Raw genomic sequence first — 23,653 nt, forward strand, 5'->3', positions numbered from 1 at the left:
TTCCCCATGACTCCTGAGAGCTACACGTGATTTCTATTGACCCAGATCTTTTTAGACAGCGGCTTTAAGAATGTGACACATGAGAACATGAGATTTCCAGGATTGTCTCTCTCCGCCACCCCTGTTCCATTGAAAGGTGCACACTGGAGGTTTCCAGAGCTGAGCCTGAGCATACACTGGCAGCCACTATAGCTCCTTGAGAAAAGTGGCATTATTTCTGCCTCTCTTGCACGGAGGGCATATTTGACAGATTGCTCTCTAACCAGTAGGATTATCTCAACTGGCTGTTTGAAGAATCACTGTCCAAGGAGAGCGTTGGTGTTTTAAAACCTGCCCCTGCTGACCTAGAGACAAATCCAGCCTTAATGACAGAAAAAAAGAGAAAAACTAAAAGAAAGACCTGAAGTCGATTCTACAAATGCCTTCTAAATCAGTAGTTCTCCAACCTTTCCTTGCCATGGACGCCCACATTGATATGTATTTGGCCGTGGACCCCCAGTTGAATATGTTCTGTGCCAGGGACCCTCAGAATAGATCATTTGTGTTTAAAATGCAGAATGATTCCACATTTTTCAAACACAAGATTTTTGAAGATGTACAAGATTGTGTGAGGTTTTTTTAATGATCAATACTTTATTTAGATTTTTTTTACAAACACAGAAAACAGAAAATACAAACACAAGCAATAACAACAACAACAACAGAATACGTATTCATGGACATTATGTAAGAACACAGAAACATAAAATAAAACAAGGATAGACAAGATAAACAAATAAAAATAAAAATTAATCAAATTAAAAGTTAAAATTAGTTTACACCACCAAACACGCAGCATCATCAACCGTATCATATGTATACTAATACAATAAACAATCAAAAGGGCCTGACCATGGATCACACCAAATAACCTGCAACATGACATCATGATGAATCATATTTATCCAACTGATTATTCATCTTAAAGGATAACCTCTCCAAAGCAGCCACAATACCAAGCTGAGTGAACCATACATACCATACATACCATTAATGCCTTAATACTGTAGCTCTCTTGAAAAGTTGTTCTATAGGTTTGATGACTGTTTTACCAGTTTGTTACCAGTTTGTTACCAGACAAATTACCAGTTTGTGAAACTGGTCATTTGTTCTCAATTTTTGAGCACCAGTGTTCTAAATCATCATCCATCCATCCATCCATCCATCCATCTTCAACCGCTTATCCGTAGTCGGGTTGCGGGGGCAACAGTAGGGATGCACCGATCCGGCTTTTTGGCATTCGATACCGATTTCGATACATGGGGGTCCAATATCTGCCGATACAGATTACCGATCCGATACCCCCCACAAAGAAACGTAATAACCTATTAAGCTGCATGCCTCACTGTGTGGAGTCTGGAATCATTATTTTGTGTAAGGCAACATCAAGGCTTGACTTAAACATTACTTTCCCAACTTTGTAAAACAAAATGTAACAAACACAGATATAAATGCACTGAATTATTTATTAAATAACTGTGCAACAATTAGACCAGGTTAATGTGTGAGCAGGCTAGCCTGGCTGCATTCCACATGTTATACTGTCAATACTACACTGCTGTGTCACAGAGGAGGTAGAGTTGTTTTCATACTGTAATTACACATAATTATCGGATCGGATCGGATAAGATAATGGATCGGCCCATTTGCCACAGATACCCGATCTAGAATTTTAGCCTGGATTGGCGCCGATCTCCGATACGAGTATCGGATCGGTGCATCCCTAGGCAACAGTTCCACCAGAGTGCACCAGAGCAACATTAGTGACTTCCTCCTGGGGGATCCCGAGACGTTCCAAGGCCAGTAAGTCGATGTATTTCCTCCAACTGCGCCTTGGTCTATACCCCGGGGTCTCCTCCCAGTGGGACGTGCCTCGAGGACCTCCCTAGGGAGACGCCCGAGAGGCATCCTAACTTTTATATATCATCGCTGTTGGGCAGAAACCTCTTATCTCCATCTTTAACTGATTGATCATACTACAGCTGAAGAGTAACAGTTTTCGACCTATGTGCTTTCCACCCGACAGAGATGATATAACATTCACAAGAAAGAGACCACACCTCTACTAAATTTTGACAATTTATTGAAACGAAATGAGGTGAATGTGGAATGGGATGAGGAACCCATGGTTAGGACGAGACTCAGGGTGAGGGAGAAGTCTCGGGATCTGATGGCCATCTACTCCGGTAGTGGTCGGTCGTCTCTGTTCCGTCACTGCCCCATGGTATATATTTATTCCTTCAAAAAAAGGAAAAAATGTGTTTTCATTGTCCAATGAAGGAACTTATGCTACTACAAGCCGGAACACAATTGATCAATTGCTCTTTAACATAAACATTCTCAGATGATGCATGTGTTTTGCATTTCCAGAGTACGTTTATGTGTACACTTTCCAATGATCCAATGTAACCGTGTGACCTGCTTTGTCAGCAGTGCACAGAAGAGAGTTCTGCTTGTTGAATAGGCAAATGAGAGCAGCTGGAGGAAGGATGTAAATTGTGTGCAGTCAGGTATGTGTTCCAGAGCCAGCCGCCAGGCCTGAGAGGTTTACCGGGTGATCAGCAAAGCAGAGGTGTCTTAATTGGCATTTGACTGTATAGGCGCCAAACTATGGAGGATGTCTGTCCAAATCCTCTGGCCACCGCCACCAAGTAATAACATAAATAAACTATGGCAGCTGTAAATAAGTGAATGCATTCGAATCAAAAACGAGTCCTAGTAAAACAAATAAAATATAAGTTGGCGGTAAATAAATACACATTCTGTTTTATTGCAATTGTCTTTCTGCATCTTATGCTGCCCCTAACCCTAGACTTTGATTTAACGGTAACACACCAAACCACATTCAGTCAGTCTGGTCAAAACATGCTCTACACAAAACAATGCCTCTTCAATGAGTCTGCCAAAATGCAGCTTAAAGTACATACTGTGAAACTTTTTTCAATGAAACAAAAGTACATTTTTGATATCATCTTTCACTGGTATGTTTTGAACATGTTTTTGACAACTTAGAGTAATCATTACTTCTGAATACTTGTTGTTACTTTCCAAAATATCGCCGGGCGCCAGGACTCGGGGTAACGACCGTGACGTCACCAGAGGCATCACCAAAAATACTTCCAAAAATCCGCCGCAGTTCATGTGTTTAACCGAGCGTCAGTACGAACACAGTTGGCCATGTTCAGGGGAGGGGGTTTACGTTGTCACTGTACAAAATACTCTTATGGGCTGGGGCGCCACTAGTCAATGTTGAATGAGGGAGGAGTAAGACGAAGGCTCTATATTCTCCCGGAGGGGCATCCTCGTTGGCAAGTGAGCCAGTAGGGTACAACAGCAGTGCCAGAAATTAATTGGCATATAGACAAAATTTGGAGAGGAAAAAAAGGGGGTCCAAATAATTGGCAACTATATCCGTTTCATTTACGCACGTGTGGCTTGAGCAAAACTTCAACAGAAACTCTGTTGAAGCAAAGTAGCTGCAAAGTAGCTTGCAAAGTAGCTTGCCAAGCTTGGCCATTCTGTACCTTTGTCGGTGCTAGCATAAACACAGCTTAAGGATTGTTACTGTGAGGCAACTTATATGGGATGTTAAGCAAATGGCAAGCCCTCTCTAAATAACTGTCACTGCAGCAGAAATATGTGTTTTTGCGGATTTATCTCTTTTGGTTTTGGCAGGAACAGAATCGCCAAAGCCATCAGCTCCCATAAGATATGCCCTGGAAAGCATCATGTGTTCCGGATCTAATGCCACATTCATTAATTTTATTGTCGATGCAGCACAATTAGAGTCCTTGTGAATCCGGGACTAATCCCTAACACTCCTAGGACATGAATCACAGTGGCAGGAGATAGGGATAAATGAGTTGGAATAAAAAGGTGCTAATACCCTCTATTATTCCAAGCTTAGAGTCTCCCCCTCCCTTATTACATGTTTCCAGTTCTGCCCTGTGGGGGCATGGGGATTTAGGATTTTCAGAAATCTCTCGCTATCTCTTCGTACTTCGTACAAATTATTTTAGATCTACAGTACATGTATGGGGATAGGTGTGTGTAACAACTTTCTCAGGGTAAAAGTAACAAATGTGGTCTAATAATGGCATAGCTCCCATGTGGATCTCTGACATATTGATGATGACGTTAGTGGCGGGACTAAATTTTTCTACACTTTGCATTTTTTGATTTTTAGCAAGGTATTGTGTTGTAGGCAAAACTAACTCTTACAGAGCCATCTATCTATTAATTTACAAAATGTACAGTACATAGTTCCTGACTTGTTTAGTATACAGTATACTGTATACAAATTATAGGTATAAATGTTAAATGTATGTAAGTGTGTGTGTGTGTGTGTGTGTGTGTGTGTGTGTGTGTGTGTGTGTGTGTGTGTGTGTGTGTGTGTGTGTGTGTGTGTGTGTGTGTGTGTGTGACACAAAGAAAACATAGCACATTTGATCAATTGAAAATGTAATTGATAGAATATAGGCTAAGAACACAATGGATATAGTTGCAGCCCTAGTTGACAACTTTTAGAGCATTCCCTCTGCGGCCCTGCCGGAGTAGAATATGTCATGTCAACCTGCAGGTGTTTCCATCTTTGTCTTCAGCGGTAATGAGCGAGCCGTGTTGACTGATAGAATTGATCTGTGTCTCACAGGAGTAAGAGAGGACACAAAGTCAATGGGCTGGACTATGATTCTAAAAGATGACTTTGGGGTCATTGGCTGGACACGGCGAGCTGGGAACCACCACCCTCTCCTCCTCCTCCTCTTCCTCTTGTCTCTCGGCTCCATCCAAGTCCGGTCAGACATCGAGTTTCCCAGGGACCAGCATTTCTCATGGAAGACGGGTAAGATATAGCTCATTTACTTCAGCTGCTCCCATCTGTTGCTCACTGGTCCGCACTCAAGGGCAGCCATAGCTGAATGGGTAGAAAGAAGCCACCTGGAAAACAGGAGGTCCCAGGTTTGAATCCCGGGCTCCCGTCGAGGTGTCCATGAGCAAGATACTTAACCTGTAACTTGTCCCATGTCCATTTCGACCCAGTAACGTGATTAACACTTTCAAAGCAGTCACGTATTGCCAGTTGACCTCACCGTCCTTGACCTTTGGCCTTTTACCACCAAATAAATGACACTATACGTCAGATATTGAGTTAGAGATCTAATATATGAACCTTCATGGCCTTGTGTTGTGATTTGATGATGTGTTTAGTGACGGCAGACCGAGTGACAAATGCACACACACACAGACAGAGTGTCATTACACCGTAGCTTCACAATGACTTTTCTGCTCAGCTGATCACACTGATCACAAGGAGGAATCACTGCATTTAGTCATTATGTCACACTGTGATACTGTGGTATGTGTAATGTGTAATTATGTTGATGCTGCTTGGTTATGATTGGAATAATTTTTAGCTCATTATCCTAACAACCCCTGTATGAGGATTAATTAACAGAACCACTACAGGGCACGTATACTGTTTACTGTATTATACGTTCTGTGTGTGAGCTATAAGCACATACTCCGAGCCTCATTACTACTGACCTATTATTGGATGGTACACATGAGGGTACAACCAGGTTCAGCCACAGAGCCACCAATTCGCCACTGAAAATAATCATCCTGTTTTAGGTTACTCTCCACCCCACAGTGGGGTGCATGGACTGCATACATGCTCCGTATTTAAGCACGGGGGTGATCAAGAGAGCTCACCAGTATTCCGGCGGTGGTTAGCATACTAATATATGCTTCCCGCAAGACCATCCATCTCCGCGGCCGGCCCCGTGGCTGACATCCCCTGCTCAGATTGTAATCATAATGATGTGTATGGTTCGGTAATGTGACACACAGTTAATATGACTTTGCTTTGGAGTAAATAATGATGTCCAGGTATGCACTCCTGGGGATTTATGGCACCAGTCTGCGGCTCATTGAGACGGTACCGCTCTGGGGGTGTGGCTCACCCTTGCTCTGCCTTGTGACTGTGTTGAGTCCAAGAAAACAGCTTTTCAAAGCAAATTTGCTTTCATCCCTAACAGTTTTTTCAGTTATATGTGTAATATCTTCTTGCACTCAAACGTATTTGTCTGTTTGTCATTATACTGCAACACAAGTGAATTATTTATTTCTGAAGCAGCTTGCTGAGGAAAAAATATAAACTTTGCCTTTCCCCACCCCCACAAATCCCCCACTGCCCGCTCACTGTGCGATTAGCACTTTCATTTCTCACTCCGCGGTCGGGTAATGATACTGCCCAAGTGATAAAGAGATTGATTAATTTCACTTGAAAGAGCGTATGTTCAAAAGGAATGTAATCCGGACACCAGGAGTGAGGATTTGACATCCTTACCGATTTAAGACGGCTTATGTGAGTTGTTGCTTGACTGGAAATGAGGATCGTTTTTTAAAAGAGGAAATCTTCCAGTTTGCACACCTTACCTTTGAATATATCCTTCTAATTCCAGTTTAGTCCCAGAGGAACCCTATTTTTAACAATAGGTGTCACAGTGATTTAGGTTGAATCTAGAAACTGAAGCAGCAGAAACTTCAATTTAAGTAAAGTCAGTTGGAACGTGCAGGAAATAAGTCATTTGTCGTATTATTATGGATGAATTGGGTATAATCAGCCTCGGCATGGCTTCGCCTGCCCCACAGGAAGCTACTGTAGCAGTCATTAAAGATGGTTACGAAGATGGTTATGAAGGGATGAGTTAACATAGTCGACTAGTATTTGTTTGTTTCGTCTTTTTACAGAGATAAAATAACCTACGCTTGAGTAACTTAATTTACTAAAATGTTCAGATTAATCATTCACACACAGACAACCTGGATTGACGAGATTTGAATCCATTTCACACTTCACAGTACTAAATCGTTCAGGGCAACTACTGTATGTTCTGAAGATGAAGATTACATTTCATCTGTGTAGTGTTCCATGCCGCAGGTGCAGAAAACCTGAAAGCGTTCTCTCCCCATTTCTGTTCCTTCTTTCTTTGGGAATAACAAATCAGGCCAAATGGCCTGAGAGTGGAGATTACATTTTCCATAATTCAAGCTTAAGTGTAAGTAGGAATTGGGCCAAAAATGTATTTGTAAATATAAACACACCGATGATAGAGGTGCTGTGTACATGAAGCAGTACAATTTGAATATCGCCTCTGTCGCGTGGAAACCCAAAACTGTTACTTTTCAAGTCAATATAGTTAAGTATATCGAGGAAAAGTAGACTAGGTGGTCTAGTGGAACAAGAATGATACAAAACCACAGAGTAAATCTGTGTACTTGTAATAAATAAATACATATCGATGTCTCTTACACCATAATGCATTAGTCGACCTAGGGAAGACACTGCACTGTGCGTGCGTGCGTGCGTGCGTGCGTGCGTGCATGCGTTCGGATGTTGAGTGACTACTATTGTCATGGTAGACTCCAGAACAGTGTTTGGGGTAATATTAAATTTGCCTAGAGTCTAGTACTATTAATATAGTATGTATTGAGAGGCATTAGACTTCAATAACAATCGTGAATAGGCTGTTATGTCTATGGCAAGCTGGCCATTCTGTGTTTTTGCCTCCTCCTTTTTTGTGTAAAAAAACCCACCCACACACATAGCTCTGTAACGGAGTGTTTGTATAAACAACCGCGTTTAATCAGCTCTAGATCGCTCCGTTCTTATCAAATAGAAGCAACAGAGGATCTTTCAAGTGGTAGCTTCATACAGTGTCTTGTGGTATTACTGTCCGTTGCTGTCGCCGGCGCGGAAACCTTGTATTTCCATATTTTAGCTTTTTATGTTTTATATATATATATATATTTAATATTATTTTCTCTTCTTCATGAACTGATACATTTGGAACACATGCTATTTCCTGGAAAGTAGCCATTTTGGACATACAAGTTTCCACCAGACGCGATATCTTGACATGAGATGGAAATAGGCGTTATATATAACTGTATTGTAATAAGCCCATGGGGGTTATTGCTTTGCTACAGCAGACAAAGTACAGTCAAACAAACTCAAAACAAGTCCTACTGTATAAGAAAATCAATTCCCATAGTATCAGATTGTCCTTGAGATGGTAATCGGAGTTAACATGCTCTGTTGTAAGCTCATGGGGATTTTGCTTTTACTACAGTGAATCATACACACAGTAGTAGTCAAACAATCTCACAAGTCCAGTATTAAAATCAATTCTTCTGTGTAGTTCTAGATATCAAATTACAATAAAATCCAGCCCTTTGGGGTGTATCTCATGTTAGCGTGTTCCCTGTGCAATTATCCTCACAACAGCAGGGCTTCTGATTGATCCTCTGTTCCACGATTTGTTTCTCCCTGTATACGTGTTTGGTTTTTCCAAGTAATTTCATTACCGTGCTGCTCGCATGTGGGTCCAGATTATACTTGAGCCGAGCAAATTGCGGATGTCGTAGACCAGTAGAAATAGTGAGTTTATAAAAAAGAAAATTGCACGATAATATTCATTTTAGGATTGTATTAACAAATCGCCAAAAAGCTCTATTACAAAGCATCAAATTGGAAAACAATGAAAACAATGACAACACAACATTGACAAATGACAACAAACAAAGCGTATTTATGTTTGCGCCTTGTGTAGATCCTATGTTCAAAAAACACTATGGATGGGTTTAGCCATGTAGTGCATTGAAACAGCTCTTAAATTGGGTTTGTGAATTTCAAATTTCAAATACAGGTGTAAAGTGTGTCTGTGTGTTTGTGTGTGCGCACGCATTTTGTCATCTCTCGAAATAAGTGTTTTCCAGAAGGCCTTTAAAAACGCTGTGGCTCATCTTCTAAAAGTTATTTGTGTGTGGTTATGGTCTGATATAAAAAGAAAAACGCAGCTTTTATGCTTCAAGTGAGGAATTCATCCCAGATGGAGCAGTGTGCCGCACATCAAAGCGCCCTCCCCTTTTTTCCAAAACAGCACTATTATTGATTAACTTCCAAGTGAAATATGTCTAACACAAAGCTGTTTCAGACTACACCGTGAGGCTGCACTAAATCAGCACAAAAGAAGTCGTATTACTTTTTCCCCCTTGAGAAGCGTGCACACCTCCAGTGTGCAAAGTATCTTTATTACAAACGAGCAACACGTTATATTCCAAAGGCAAATCTGTGACTCCCCCGTCTCCAATCCACTCGGCGTGGCCTCCAGAGGCCACTGTTGCTGACAGAGGGGCCTTATATTTAGTTAGTGATTTTCTTTCTCATGCATGTTTGTTTTTAAATCTTGCTGCATTTTGTTATGTCCCTCCATTGGTTCATTAACGGCATGAAGCCTTATAGTGTTCCCCTATGCTGGCTGTCATAGTAGGCGAACATTCGTCGAGAAAAGGTGAACATTTTGCTCAAATTAGCTTAAGAGATATGGTCTAGGGATGGGAAAAAGAGGGGGTATACTAGCCTGATTATCAGACTGTAGCTTTCTTGAAGCTTCCACTAAGAGAGTGGGCGGGGTCTTTGGGCTGGATCCAGGCTAGGGGTATACTGTATAGGGTATACAGGGTTTAATTGGTTAAAAACTGCCTTGAGATGTGCCTTATATTTAGTTAGTGATTTTCTTTATTTATGTTGTTATTTTTCTTTCTTGTGTATGCTTGTTTTTGAATCATGTTAGGTTTTGTTATGCTCTTTCATTGGTAAATTAAAAGCAGGTAAAAGTAGGTTGTTTCTTTAGTCTAAAAGTGCCGTTAGGCTCCTCTGGAGGACGGCGGCTGATTAAGCCCCCTTGCAGTTCATATAAATTATGTGGGAACTTTCAGCTGTTAAGAATCAGCTGAAGGGCAATGATTTTCAAGAGAATGAGAAATCAATGAAGGTTTTCATTAATGAGATGTGTCTCGGCGCCCAAGTCAGATTAACACAAAGGCTTATGGCGTCCAAGCCCTTGGGCCCAATGGGCGTGCGCACGCACGCACGCACGCACGCATGCACACACACACACACACACACAGACACACAAGTGTATACGAGTGCGCACGAGTGCGCACAGTGCACACACAACTATATATTGTCCACATGTCCCACGACTCACACTGCATGCATTTGTATTTTTGGATACTTTCACTGCATTTCAAAAACAAATTGTACTTTTGACTCCACTATATTTCTTTCTTTCTTTCTTTCTTTCTTTCTTTCTTTCTTTCTTTCTTTCTTTCTTTCTTTCTTTCTTTCTTTCTTTCTTTCTTTCTTTCTTTCTTTCTTTCTTTCATGCTTTCTTTCTTTCTTTCTTTCTTTCTTTCTTTCTTTCTTTCTTTCTTTCTTTCATGCTTTCAGCTTTCTTGCTTTCTTGCTGTCTTCCATGATAATTCAGGGCCCCTGAGCAGCTCCAGCCCATTATGTTATAAGCTTGTGCAATAAAGCCCCCCTGGGTCTCTTCTCTACTGAGTAATGTCCTCCAAAGATAAACACTTGAGTAATGACAAGAGAATGAACGTTTTCATGATTAAGAAAATGGAGGGTCTAGTGGTATGGTGATTGACAATCCATCACGGTTGAAGGCCTTCGATCTTCCAGGCTCTCTTGCACTGCTCATGACGGCAAAAACACAATAATTGGACACGCAAATTTGATTTCTCCCAACAAAAGAACCGATCACCCGCACCTGGCCCCCTCCGCCCCTCCCTTCGCTGGTAGAAAACAGCAGAGAAAATTGACGTCACCATTAGTTCGAGCGACGCCCCTCTGCACTGTAGTTCACGCCCACTCTAGACCAGGAACTTTTGTGAGCCAAATGCGAACGAAAATAAAAGCCTGGCTACCGAGGCTATGATATTTCATGCATGCCACCACCATAACCAATTTAACCTGGTGTTCCTAATTTAAGGCATGTCATTATAAACTTGCAACGCGTTGTGAGCTCATAGATTGACTGTTTTCGCATTGCAATATCGCCATTCAAAGAACTATAACATAGGGCTTAAGTGGTTAATAGCTTTATTGTGTAAGTGTGTCAGCGTGTACAATTTGAAGTCAAGGTAAAGTGTGTGAATGTGCACGGAACCAGGGAATAACAATTGCAGGGCTCTAATGACTGTGTAATAGTGTTGATACGATAGATAGCATTTAAAACATAATTCAAGTTCCCTTAAATGCCTGGCAGGCTTGTTTAAAGCCACTTTCTTGTGTTTACAATGTACAGTTTGGCACATTTATTTGGGCTTGCTTTGCTGCAGCTAAAAGACAGTTATTAGCAAAATAGTGGTACAGTACAATCAAAAGTACTGCTATTATGGTATGGTACTATGCTATGGTGCCTTTTCCTAAATGGTGAGTGCACATTGGCATTCTTAGGCAATGGTTTCTGTTTCTGTGTGTTTTGTTGTTGGCTGATAACCTTTCTACTTCTCCTATAAATACTATAAAACAGAGTACAGTAAATAAATAAACACACAGGACTGTATATAGGCCTACTGTACATTATACACTAGGGCTATATGTTTCTTTCTTTCTTTCTTTCTTTCTTTCTTTCTTTCTTTCTTTCTTTCTTTCTTTGAGCCCTGAATGAACAACATGTAATGTTAATGTTGTTCATGAACAACATGTAATGTTGTTCAGGGCACTGTAAGAAATGCGCTGGTTGAGAGGACTGGAAAAATACTACAATGTAGTGCCTGGGTTGACATCCGGGACCATGCTGCTATTGTGTTTTCGGTTTGTTCACCTGAAAGGCTCATTCTGCATAAATGGTGCATTTGCTGCTTCAAATGCATAAACAGTGCAGAGACCGCAGACAGTTGCCAGTGCCAACTCGAGGCACTCGTATCATTTGCACAAGCCTTTAAATATTAATGTCTCAGATTCAACCGGCTCAAAGTTCTCGTGGATTTGTTTCACCATAATTTGAGAAGCAAGGGATTCATTCTCCATCACAACATCAACAATCATCAATCATAACAACCTGCTTGGTGCTCTACAACACTAGATACTGTAGTTCCGGAAAAATAATAGTCTGCAATAGAGTGAAGAGCAGGCAGGGCAGCAGTGGACCAAGTGCTGAAACATCAAACTGCTATGAATATGACAAATGTATTAACCACGCTTTCAACCTGGTAAAACAAATATTAAACATCCATATTATAAGATTTTTCTAAGTGTTTTGAAAAACAGTTTATCTACAAAGGCTATGGTAACATGTCATTGTTCCGACCTACAAAGCTTATAACGATTCACATTGTTGTGAGCTTTCAGCTCTGCTATATTTGAGTGGTGCAACCACTCCAAGGAACAGCAATGTCCGTGACGTTAACCCACCCACCCATGAGCACGAGTATGACTATTAGTACCAGTAGGGGCGCTGTTGCCAGAAACAGAGAGAGAGACAGTGCAGCACTGTTGCCTGCTAGAGAGAGAGAGAGAGAGAGAGAGAGAGAGAGAGAGAGAGAGAGAGAGGGGGGGAGGAGGGGAGTTGCACCACTCAGTTCACACAGGTGTGATTTTTTTAAAGGTTTTGAAAGTATCTAATAGGGCTTAAAATCATAGCGAATGCATACGTTCTGAAGAGCTCAACTCAGACTATAATTTAGTAAGCCTAAGAAAGACGACTATGAAAATGCAATTAAGCACCAGATAGAATCGAAAAATAATATAGCTCCCAGCACCAAAGTTGAAGAGCAACCAATTACATTTTTAATTGAGATCAATCTTATTGATGCAGCTAAAAGTGATATGTGAAAACCCTTGTCATTTTTCATTGTGCCAGTATTTTGTATCAAATGCCAAGTCTCTCCGTAAACATGCAAGACAAGTTTGGAATGTCTATGCTTTGTGTCAGTCACCTCCGCCTTTGATGTTGCAACACACTTTTTGCATTGAATACGATGAAGCATCAATATTTTTCTTCATGTGTGCTCTCTTTTGAACTGTGCCGATGGTGCCTTCACTGCCTTGTGTGATCCTTTTTCAGTTCTTCTTTCAAGGTGTTTCTTCTGTCTGTGGTCTTTATGTGATTCAGGTTCAGCAAATATTCAGCAAATAATACGTTTATTTTAGCCCTTCAGTATGCTAGCTCAACACTTTATACCCAAATAAGAAACTACTCTTGATTGCCCTTGTAGTATGTTTACCTTCATGCTCTGCCTAGGATGAAGCCTCTATTTATGGCACCCCATGGACTTTCCTCTGGCATTAGCCTTAGGCCAAGATTTTCACTTACAAGATATCTCACAATTTAATGGGCAGATTGCCATGAAACATACTTTTTGCCACTGCATTTGGGCTGGGGAAGTGCTTAAGGCCTATTCATACTCCAGTTATAGGTGATAAGGTGATTGCGACTGAGAAACAATGAACCCACATGGAATTACTTGAAAAGCTGGGATTGTCTTCTCTCTATGTCTTCTATGCTGTCTTAAACACTTCATTCTTAAACAACCAAGTCAACTTCTGTCATCTTCCCAGAATAACTCAGGTGTTTGTTTTTGCATTACATCAACTAAAGGAATTAATCATCATAAAGTGTACAATAAAATAAAATAAAATCTTTCAGATCACTTACATTGCATATCCTATTCTCTAATGGCACAGCTGAGAACCAACCATATACTGTATCAGCCTCCCCCGGGCAATTTAATACTATAGTATCCTGCACCAGTACTGTACTAGTGTTGCTGTTGCTGCTATGACACATGCATTTCCTCAGGTGGTGATCAATTACGGCTCTTTCTATTATCTTCATATTGCTGCTAGTAACAACGTATCACTTGCATAATAATTGAAAAGAATACTGTCATTCTTCTGCATACTATGTATATAATAGAAATTGAATCCAGCATTGCTCTAATGGTCAACTGTTTGTTCAATCTATAAAAGCGACCTTGGCAGAATTTGAAAGGGGAATTGTTCAAAAGGCCTTCAACATTGATTCTGCGATCGTGATCTTTCTCAGAAACCCCCTGCACCATTATCTGTTTGGGGTGGGGTTTGTGTGTGTGTGTGTGTGTGTGTGTGTGTGTGTGTGTGTGTGTGTGTGTGTGTGTGTGTGTGTGTGTGTGTGTGTGTGTGTGTGTGTGTGTGTGTGTGTGTGTGTGTGTGTGTGTGTGTGTGTGGGGGGGGGGGGGGGGGGGGGGGGGTTTGAAGTTGTCAGAAATGCTGCCGGCCAATCTCCCGAGAGCCACAGGGCCAGAATGTCCGAGCAGTCGGATGCTAATCCCATGAGAACGCTCACAGTGAAGAGTATGCTTTCAGAACTGCTCTCCCCTCAGAACTGTGTGAAGGGCTTTCATGTCAACCTTACAGTATGTAAGCAGGGGACAGTTGGCTGGGGGTACTCAACCACACACAGAGTGATGTAGATCCATGCCAAGATATGGCCCCAAGTTTTTGTATGATTCGTGAAAATTGACACATTCACCAGAACAGCTGTGGGCTTTTTAGATTTTATTCTGTTAAGAAAGTTGGATATGGATTTATTCTTTATTGAAAATTATTTCATATTAATTTCATGTTGCAGTACACATAATTATTACATAATCTTGCAATTGTTTAGTTTTTAGTTTTTCCCCCTTTTCATACACCCAGTCTTACAAATAAAAATACATTAAACAAAAAGAACATACTAATTACACAAATCAAAGTCTGCATTACCAATGGCATTATCAATGTGTGTCATTTGACTTTCACATGAAATAAACAAAGCAGAAATATACTAATACTTAAATGCTAAAATTGAATAGTGATAATACTATATATCTATAATATAATATGTGATATTAATTATGATAAATTATATTAAAAAAAGGAGTGGGGGTATTTGAGTCCTCTAATAATTGCAAACAGTTAGTTTTCCCTATTTTTTGTCAGTTCCTAAGATCTGACCTCTTATCGCCTAAATTGTTTTATTGGAATGGTTCGAGGCCACAGTCCAACCGCCCAATATGGAATCGATGCTGAGTCTCATCAGTCATTCCCCAAAATAGATGTGGAATTTTGAGAACATAATAATTCAATTTTACACCAGCACGCACTGGTGAACCATAATGAGTAAAGACTTGCTTCAAGCCTATTAATGAATTAAGCAATATTACACTCGAGGGTGTGGGTTAACGTGATTATTGCCACGACAGGGATGCGGTCAGGAACGAGACAAAGTCGAGTTCCGCAAGCATCACTGAAGTTAATCCACACCCTTGAGTGTAATATTGCAATTCTACCACAGTTACCCTCAAAACTAAGAAAATCGCTGAAAGAATATATTTTTTTAATGACGGATGTAGTCACTACGACCACAAATGTCCCAAGAAACTAGCTAGCCTAGCCACCGAGTTTGCTAGCACTCTGGGAGAACAGAGCAGCTGAATTATTTGTTTTGATTAGGTGTTGAACGGTGCTGGTTTAACCCACGGCTAGAAGGTTGTTTCAACCAATCAGATTGCTTCTTAGAAACGCCCTGTGGTAGAATTTACAATATTTGTCTCAGAAATGCACAGATTAGATCCATCCATACTTTTTTTTTGTCAATATATAAATAAATGGCAGATGCACAAGCTCATAGCGTGGAACGAAGTGACACACTATGAACTTGTATATCTGCTATTTTTTAATAGGCAAAGTATGTGGTTAAAGTAGTTAAAATCATGTGATGCGCTAGGCCGAACTACTTTTGCTGCCCCCAATTCATTGTCAATTCCATAATACACATTTGGTATATACATGGACGCAAAATACTGTTCTCCGTAAATCATAACTGCTTTTCACATTAAAAACAGCATATATACATATATGTATTCATATTTACACATGACACATCCAAGGGGGAAGGATCGCGTTTATGGTACTGAGTAAGATGGATGCACTGGGGTGCCAGCGGCTCAGGACGTGAGCGTGAAATACATTCTAAAGCGCTTGTCGGTTTACTATATCACTGTTGTCTGACAGAAACCTCTAAACCTTTTTTTCCTACTTGACCATACTACAGCGTCAAAAAAGTATCAAAGTAGCATGCATATAGTACAAGCACAAAACATGGCACAAAGTGACATGTTTTATAAATGCAGTTCATTTACCATCATTTACCATCATACCATCACGAGTTGTTGGAGAAGTATTTTGCTCTCAGCTGCCATAACTTCTTGATATTTCTGGAGATTGTTTCTCAGCATTTCAAATGAGATTTTGTAGCTTATCACTCATATTTTGTTCTGCACTCCCTCCTCGGGGGTCTGGTGGTGTCGTTAAGCCAAAACTGGGCTTAGACTTTTTGTAGTTTTACCAAGAAAAGGATGCAAGAGGATGCCACTCACACGGGAGATCGACGAGGCAGTGCGTTGATTGCATCTCTAGGGGCAAGCTAGCAGGGGATACATTTATCTAAAGTCCAATTATATTTTGAGGACAGCCATATTTTTAGGTCAGTTTTAAATCTGGTTGGGGAATGGAGGAGTTCCGTGGCTGTCGGTAGTGCATTCCACATTTTGGGGTGAGAATAGAAGTGCAGTATTGAAGGTGATTTCCTCAGTGCTGAGATGGGGAGGAATAATGCAGTTATTGGGGTCAGCTATGAGAGCCTCAGAGAACATATTGGAGCAGTTAATGTAGCAAAAAGCAACATGAAGAAAGATGAAACTTATTAGAAGAGAAAGACATAGAATGCATCAAATATGACAGCGCTGGCATCTGAGAGACGATATGCATTAGGCCATGGCCCCCCATTTTATTTTATCCCAAGAGAGCCCAATCTACTCTGCAAAATCCTCAGTGTTGATTTAACTCTTAGAGTATACAAATTTTAAATTATAGAGTTACAGACCCATAAGAGCCCATTTGGACCCCTGGCGGTACCCAGATCTGAGGCTGTATAACAGTGAGATGAGATGAGATTCAATTTATTGTCAATGTACAGTACAAGTACAGCACAGCGAAAAGTATTTTCGCATCTCACCAATGGTGCAAACATGTCAGTAAGGAGGATACATTATTTACAGTAGTACAGTAGTAACAGTAGAATGGGCTGAGCAGTAGTCATTTAAATAAATAAATAAATAATGATATGAGAGGAAGAAGAAAAACATGATCTGTCCATATTGCACGTAGCCCTTATTGCACATGGCCCAGTGCACAGTGTGCTAAACTAAGGTCCAGAGACCATGTTCCACAAGTCCAGTGGCCATATCACACAAGTCCACATAGTGTATATAGACTAGGATGTGTCCAGAGTCTCGGATACGACAGGGATGGTGGATGGGTTGGGGGGAGGGGGGGCTGGCACTGGAGGAGGGAAAGGAGTGGATGAGGACTTTAGGTAGATGACAGTGGAAGCTGTTGCCTACGTTACGACAACTGTGAGTCCAGTAGGGCAGTGGTTCTCAAACCGTTTCATGTCAGGTCAGGGACTCCCAAATCTATGTATAATTAATGTATTTGGCTGCGGTCCGCAGACCCCCCCATCTGAAACTTTTGTGACAGGGACCCCCAGAAGAGAAGACTGATGTAAAAAAAAAAAAAAGGAAAAAATGCACTTTGTGCCATGCTGCAAGCTTGTGGATCTGCTATTTTTGAATAGCCAACTTAAAAATGAATAAAGTGGTTAAAATGATTGTGATGCTATGTTAACCACTTTTGCTGGGGACCCCCTAGAACCCTCCAAAGGACCCCACTTGTTTTCCAATGAAGTTGGGGAAGAAGGTGTGATTTTCTGTCGGCATCCCCAGCAGGGGGTCATGGTACGATCATGAGTCGGAGTTTCAGGGCAGGCTTTCCTCATGTAAACAAAGTATGTTCACTGAAATTACATATTGAATGCATCTTGAATACACAATCATAATCCTTGGGGTTTCTTTTGTGCTGTGGGAGTCCATAAGATGGTAAGGAGAAGAGAGAGAGAGTTTGATGTAGTCGCAAAATGGCTAGGGAGCTAGTCGTTTGCTTATAAGCCTGGTTATGCCTCTAGGGTGATTACCTTAACCTTTGTTCAGTCAGACAACTCACGAATAGATTTACCAATATTTATTACAGAATGAGTAACAAGTGTGCATATGATATTTGACTTGGCGTTCGGCTCTGCTATATTTCTCCCTGCTCTGCACGATTAAGCAACAACATAAAACATAAAGAGCAGGGAGATAGATATACAATAACCCCCCCATGGGGAGCATAAATAGCAGAGCCCACCTGTGGTGCTGGGGTGGTGGTGGGAGAAAACATCACATACAACCGGGAACCATGAGCAGAGGAAGGCAGGAAGAGCATGCAGTCTAGTGAGCTTAAGTAGCCTGCCCAATTGGTCAGGCGAATGACGTGTGAGACTTGCACACACTTATACGCCCACATAGTAATGCAGCATGTTAACCCCTTGAGTATAATATGCGCCTTTGAGCATGGCATGAACCCCCTTGAGGTTGACTGACTCGCTTCGTCTCATTAGTGATTTGGTAGCCTACTATAACGAAATAAGCTTGCCATACAAAAAACTCACTTGAAGTTTTGTTAGTCACATTGCGTGATATATTTTGACATGCCATTATGCAAATGTTATAAAATGTAAGAACATGCACATTCATTCCAAATTCCAGAGAACTGGAGGGGTCCCTTTGTGTGAGTGAGGAGGTTCTCACTGTGTTGTAAAAGTCAAACAAGCTCTGCATAATAATGTGCAGCAGTCTGTTTTCCCAGGACTGGTAAAGATTTTTGCCCCAGGGAGAACATTGTCTTGGTAGAGTCATTGAATGAATGAATGTCCGAAGAGCGCTATGTTAAGCTAAACACATATTTAGTTGATTTCTACGTGTGCATATAGAAGTAAGCCTGAGGGACACATGGAAGTGTACAGTTTTAATAATAAACCCTGGGCTGCTGTTACGTGCACTGGGAGCCTGATATGAAGGGCTGTCCAAATTGAGTCACAATATTACCGGTATGTCCAAACGGGAGCAGGATGTTTTGGAACAGCAGAATCCCAACTCAATCAAAATTTATTTTTCTGTCTTTGTCAGCATCAAAGTAATACCTTCCTGACTGCAAAAGGACCTACCGGTACAAGGATATAATAGTATCTTCGTTCTTAATTTTGATTCCACTATTTTGTAACCCGTTTTTCACTATACCAATTGCCGAAGCTGTAATCCTGGGTGCTACTCTTCCACTGCCAGCCTGGGGAGAGCCCCAAACTGAGCTCATGCTTCCTTCAATGCATGATGAGTGAGCAGGCCACTTCTTATCACCTGACAGGGGGGAGTTTCCCCGTTAGTACGTAGGGCGTGGAAGGAACACGTTATTGCGACCCTGATTGCCCTCCATCAGGCATGTTTTTTGTGAGGGTACTACTACCTACCCTAGGGGAGACTGGGAGAACATGCAAACACCATATAATATCACAGAATTTCTGATAATTAATAACTAGTCCATATACCCACAATAACTAGAATTCAGAATAATGCTTTAGTGATGACACCACAGGGATTGGGAGGGAAGTAAAGAATTTATACACTATAAGCATCTATATATATCATCGTACTACAACAAATAGCAAACATTGCCGTTGTACTTGCAACTTGTCGCATCTGTGCTATTTTTGAAACTTTCCACCGATAATCATATGCCCAAAATGGGGACGCCAGGTTGAAAACAGTTTGACTGAATCCATTCCACCAAGTCTGCTATGATAACCAAGTTGTTTTTTTAGGCAGGGGAATAACTGCTTGACTTTGGTATTTTTGTTTTCCAGTCATATCATTATTTTTGCTAAGTTGTACTTACTACTGTAGCTGTTACAATTATCAAATTATATTCATATTAATTTTTTGGGGCTTTTCTGCCTTTGATAGCACAGTAGAGAACAACAGGAAACAGGGAGAGTGAGATGCAGCAAATGGCTGCAGCACTCAGGAATCGAACCCAGGACAGACACACTGTTGGCATCAGAGCCAATGTGGTACGCGTCTGAGTGCCTGCAGTAATCGAAATCTATAATTCTGCATTGCCCGGTATACAGCCCCTGCCAATAAACAAGGGAACCACGGAATAGAGCTTACTTTTTAAACTTCCCAATGGAATTTGCCTTAGATGTTTCAGAAAATCCTTAGTTAAAGAGTTTTAAATCTGGTTCAAGCCAACCAATTACAAGAGCACTAGCCAACACCTGGGTATGAGGCGCCGCTTACTTCACACTGTGTGACATCTTTGTTTTTCGTGTGACTGCTCTAACTGCCATGGCGACAAAGTGTCCCTCGTGGGATCAATAAAGTATCTAGATCGTGGTGTGTCTACCTCGGAAGGTTACAATGTTATGGCTAATAATACAAATCCTAGAATATCAGTGAGATGTTTTACTTCTGAAGAGACTCACTGTTGAGCTCTTGTTGTTCAAAACATGCCATCTCACCTCACCCTCTTCCCACTAAAAAATAAGAAAATTACACCTAAAAAAACAAACAATCACACCTGTGTGAACTGAGTGGTGCAACTCCGTGTGGGGGTCCCCAGGGGGTCCCCGGAACTTCCAGACCCACAGGAAGGCACCCAGGGTGGCGGCCCGGTTCCGGCAAGCTGGTCCGAAATGGTCGAGAAATGACAGAGTGACCGTGAGGGGGTCCCAGGGAGTCCCTGTACTGTACTGTACTGTACTGTACTGTACTGTACTGTACTGTACTGTACTGTACTGTACTGTACTGTACTGTACTGTACTGTACTGTACTGTACTGTACTGTCACACCCGAAATCATCATATATACAGTTAATATGTGTGTCTGTGTGTGTGTGTGTGTGTGTGTGTGTGTGTGTGTGTGTGTGTGTGTGTGTGTGTGTGTGTGTGTGTGTGTGTGTGTGTGTGTGTGTGTGTGTGTGTGTGTGTGTGTGTGTGTTAACTGTGCAACAGAACAGAACCAGCCAGTCGGCCAGCCAGGGACCCAGGGACACACAAAGCTCCTCAATGGAGTGGTTGCACCACTCAAAAAAAATGAAGCAGTAAAGTATAGTAAAGTATAGCAGCCGAAGCATGCCAAACGGAGTTGCTATACCAGCAGGCTCTGTCAGTTGTGTTGTCATGTCAGGTGAAGGTGTAGTTTAAATGTATCCTGCTATTAAATTTCTTATTATTCTTTGCACGAAGGTCATGGTAATGGCCACTGGCCAATTCAGCTGTAATGCAGATCGAAGTCATCTTGCACTGGAAAATCTATCACAAGTCGGTAGTCTGAAGCATGTGTATGTGTGTGAGGGGCTGGGAGGATTATATAAAAAGCAAGAGATGTGCCTTTATTTCACTAAATCTGGTCTAGCTTCCTAGATAGGAGAACGGAACATTTGTCAAAATATTCTCCAAAAGTAGCCGATCTACCAGTTCACAACGTGTCACATTGTGGCACTTTATGAGCTTGTAGATTGGCTATGTTCGGAAAGTGGACCCCTCAGGGGTCCTCGGTGTAGTAGTTTCACAATCACCTTAACCACTTTTTCCATGTATACGTTGGCTATTCAAAAATAGCAGATCTACAAGCTCACAGCCATGCTTATGGCCACAAGCTGCTTATACATCTGCTTTTTTTTTTATATCGAAAACTTACATACTGTATATTGTACATACATCTTTTCTTCTGGGGTCCCTGGCAACACAATTTTCAGATGGGGGTCCGCAGCCTAAACCTTGTATCTCAAAATGTTCTTCATTTAATGTCCTTTCTCGTCATACAAGAGTGTCAAGCTAAAGTAGTGAAAATAGCCGATCTGTAATATTCTCTATTTCTGAAATTGTTTGTTCCATTTCCTGGAAAAGTAACAGTTTTGGACATGGTTATTTTCTCTCCCGACAGCGACGATATACTGAATAATGTTTTCTTGCAAACACTGAGCTGTATCAGGTCAGCGGGGGAAAAAAAGCTCTGACCTTGTACAGTATTTCAGAAGCCACCAGCCAACTCCCCAGTCAGTGGCAGTTGATTTTTGTTATTATCATTATTTCTTTTTACAAAAGTATATAATTTCGTCTCACAAACACTAAACCTGGAAGCTGTGCAGAGGTGGTGGAGGACTGGGTGAGTGCAGCTGGTGGTGAGACGTACAGTATAGATGACGGTGGTGGTGGGGGGAGAATATTGAAATGAGGCCGCCTCAGAAGCTGTATCCCAATGAGGCTGGCAGCAGCAGCAGTAGTCGCGCTGAGGAACAGAGCGCTGCTTGGTGTAATGATATAAACAGAGCAGACGAAGGATGGGAAACGGATGCTGCCAGGTTTTGCTCCGAGGGTGCCAGTGGGGTTTCCCTTGATCAGGGATAACTCTCACAGACTGACTTATTTAGTGCAGACACCCTGAGTCCGGTATCAGGTCAACATTGGCAACATTTTTCATTGAGGATCCCCCAAAATGATGCATCTCAAGGTGCTTATATCCTCTGACAGAAATTCCTAAATAAAATATATTGTAGCTAATAGATTGGTCATTAATGCTATTCATCATACAACAAAGTATATATGTGTTTACATTTTCATTTTGATGTGTTATTCAGAGAGTTTGCTGGAAAAGGTTCACAATTTCGATTATGCTTGTGTATGGTTATGCAGTCGAGCCTAACAAGTCTAAAGGCTTTGGTTATTGAGGCAGTATGACTGAAGCAGATTGAAATTAACTACATTTAATTAACAACGTAAGCCCTATTTTATGCTTCATCTTACAACAGTGTTGCATGAAAATAGCAACAAAAGCCAATCTACGATGTAGTGTGTTGTCATAACTTGTCAATGAATGTGTAGATCTGTGAAAATATTGTGAAACATTTGTGAAAATCTTCCCTATAATTGAAAGTGGTATCATCAATAATTATGCATTAAAGTATTGTCATGAATAGAATAATGCAATTATTCATAGTTATGAATATACTGTAGCCCATGTATCCATCTCTATACTTTTATTATCAACTAGTCCTAACCTAATGTACAAGATTTGGATCGTCATTTGCTTTACTTCAAAGTTGCAATAGACGATACAACATGGGAAGAGGACGGAGTATTTTCACTCACACCATCCATTCTCATCCTCCTGCACTGCTGCCATCAGGGTACTAACACAAGTACAGCCTACAGAGACTTCTCAGTGGGGACCCTCTCCTCTCCTCTCCTCTCCTCTCCTCTCCTCTCCTCTCCTCTCCTCTCCTCTCCTCTCCTGCTTTGAAACCATCTACCTCCATGTTTCATTTTTGTCTCCACCAGGCCGAAGGCATGGGGGGAGAGTATGTTATGCACTCCGTCCGTCCGTCCGTGTGTCCGTGTGTCCGTCCGTGTGTGTGTCCGTGAGCAGCTAATCTCGGCCACCGTTAACCCGGTCGATGCCAAATTTTGCACACACACTCCCTGGATGCCAACGATGAACCTCTGCCCCAAACTTTCCAGAACGGCCTGTTATAGCGCCACCAGGAGGCCGCTTTGTGCAAAACAAGTTTTTGCACAGTACACCTACAGATTTTGTCCAAACATCGCGCAAATTGGTACACAGTCTGTCTCTCTAGAGCCATTCAACGAAACGGGTCTTTCAGATTTCTCAGACTCCATCCTGATTGGTTAAGATTGGCTTCCAAAGTTCACAGGAGTGCTCAATTTCAAACAAAATGCTGCAAATCATGAACACATCGCGTGATTTCCGTGAAATTGTGCACGCACATTCCCACTAG

The 23,653-nt window shown here is 41.4% G+C and overlaps 1 protein-coding gene across 1 annotated transcript in view; it reads left to right on the plus strand.

Annotated features, from left to right (window-relative positions):
- The window catches only part of thsd7ba (thrombospondin, type I, domain containing 7Ba), a 255,663-nt gene that overhangs the window by 62,231 nt on the left and 169,779 nt on the right, over positions 1-23,653 (plus strand). Inside the window, exon 3 of the mRNA XM_083776564.1 lies at positions 4,691-4,882. Coding sequence (XP_083632690.1) covers positions 4,714-4,882 — 169 coding nt within the window. The 5' untranslated portion in view covers positions 4,691-4,713. The remainder of the gene's footprint in view (positions 1-4,690; positions 4,883-23,653) is intronic.

This window comes from Protomyctophum parallelum (assembly GCF_964188405.1).
Source record: "Protomyctophum parallelum genome assembly, chromosome: 11".
Taxonomy (NCBI): domain Eukaryota; kingdom Metazoa; phylum Chordata; class Actinopteri; order Myctophiformes; family Myctophidae; genus Protomyctophum; species Protomyctophum parallelum.